This window comes from Anoplophora glabripennis, unplaced genomic scaffold, assembly GCF_000390285.2.
Source record: "Anoplophora glabripennis isolate ALB-LARVAE unplaced genomic scaffold, Agla_2.0 scaffold692, whole genome shotgun sequence".
In the NCBI taxonomy this organism is placed as follows: domain Eukaryota; kingdom Metazoa; phylum Arthropoda; class Insecta; order Coleoptera; family Cerambycidae; genus Anoplophora; species Anoplophora glabripennis.
In genome coordinates, this window is record NW_019416838.1 from 230,402 (window position 1) to 232,288 (window position 1,887).

General features: G+C 41.3%; 1 protein-coding gene across 1 annotated transcript in view; it reads left to right on the plus strand.

The window, feature by feature from the left end:
- The window catches only part of LOC108910246, a 78,062-nt gene that overhangs the window by 66,784 nt on the left and 9,391 nt on the right, over positions 1–1,887 (plus strand). Inside the window, exon 6 of the mRNA XM_023455543.1 lies at positions 409–665. Within this exon, the coding sequence (XP_023311311.1) occupies positions 409–665 (257 nt within the window). The remainder of the gene's footprint in view (positions 1–408; positions 666–1,887) is intronic.

Consider the following 1,887-nt stretch of genomic DNA (forward strand, 5'->3'; position numbering starts at 1 on the left):
TGGGGGTGAAAGCGGCGGAGTCAAAAATACCAGCAAAGAATGTCCCCCTTTAATCTAAAATCGACCGGTCTGAGCGTTTTTCTACAATCTTGACGCAGTTCCTGAAAATGTCTCTGTTTCGTTTTCATTTGACCACTCTGTATATTGTACTGGTAGCAAACGGATCGCACTTTGAGAGTAGCTTGCTTGGATGAAAAGTTACTCATTTGTGTGCACACCAAAAAATTCCAAGTTTGCCAAGTCATATGTCTAGAAAATTATTTATGGTTAGACTTAATTGTATCTCTCATTTAAATGTTCATCGTATTTTTTGTAATAGAGTTTCACATAAATTAAATAAATAAACGGGCTTCCCCGAAACCCCCCTCACAATTTTTTTAACCTTCCAGGTACATGCACATGCTACAGCACGTCTACCGTACTAAAAATTTCACAAAACCCGGCCAGTACGTGAAGTGCTTCCACAACACGGAAAAGGTCCTCACATTGCACAACCACTTCCCGTTGAGCTGCCTGGGCAGTGGTTGTACCAGCTACCCGATCGAGACAACCGACGCCCAGTTGCACCACTACCGCGCCGATTGCGTGAAGACCCTGAAGAAGAGCTGCGAGGAGTTCCGCAAGACCAGCGTCATGGACACCACGATATGGAAATTCAAGGACCCGTTGGTGGCCAGGGTGTCGTCGACTTTGAGGGCGCTGGGTTTTTTCCCCGGCCCGGACTCCCAAACTACTTCGAATACTATTCGGAAGCGATGATGATTCTTGACTGTTAGGTTTTTTTTTACGGTCGGATAAAGAATAATCTCGAGGAATCTGGCAGAGGGAAAGAAAAGAGAATTTTGGACATTCGAATTGCTTTGCTGCATATTTGAGGCAAGTTGTAAAGGGCGGTTCGATTTTTCTTTTTTAAACTTTAGGAAACAAATAGATTTGTCAAAGAAATAGTAGTAGTTTGTTATATGGGTTTATTTTACTAAAAAGTGTAACTTAATAAAACACCAAATTGCACTATACAGCGTGGTAAAAAAGTTCTGCATAAAATTCATATTTTCGTTAAACAATTTTTTTTTTGAAAAACGGTGAGACCCGTCAATTTTTATTTGATCCAGGGCACCTTGTTATGTGGAAAAATGTTTTTTTCCAATGACGACGCATATTTTTTTCGTTCGAAATTGATGACAGTGATAATTATCTAAACAACGGTGTGAAAATTTCGATGTCTTACATAACAATTTTTTTTAGAAAAATGCACCTTAAGTTCTTATAAGTGATAATTGTCTACTTACACTATTAATGGCTCCGAAAAGGACAAAGTTGACAAAATTACATTTCAAACGAGTAAAATTACACTAATGTTTGTGTAAGTCTAGCGAAATTGTTCGAATTGCCCACCCTGTACCATTTGGCATTGTCCTAAGCGTGTGTAAACGCCGTCTACACTTCGTTCAAGCATTCCCGGGTCGATTTGATTTATTTCAAAACGAATACGGTTTTTAAGTTCTTCCAAATCACCTGGTCTGTTTGTGTACACACGCGATTTCAAATAGCCCCACAAAAAAAAGTCTAGAGGTGTTAAATCAGGCGAACGCGGAGGCCACTCGATTGTTCCGCGTCGCCCGATCCACCGGCCAGTAAACGTGTTATTCAAGTACTCCCGTACTTGCACTCCATAATGGGGCGGTGCACCATCCTGCTGAAACCAAATTCTTTCCTCAGGAATATCAGGATCCTCGTTGTTCGGGAATAACTCTGCTAAGCTTGGGACCAAATCGAACCGCAGGAAATCCAAATAGCGAGCAGCAGTTAAATTTTCCTCGAAAAAATACGGGCCTAAAATACGACGCCCTATTATTCCCGCCCAAACGTTCACCTTTCGGGGGTGCT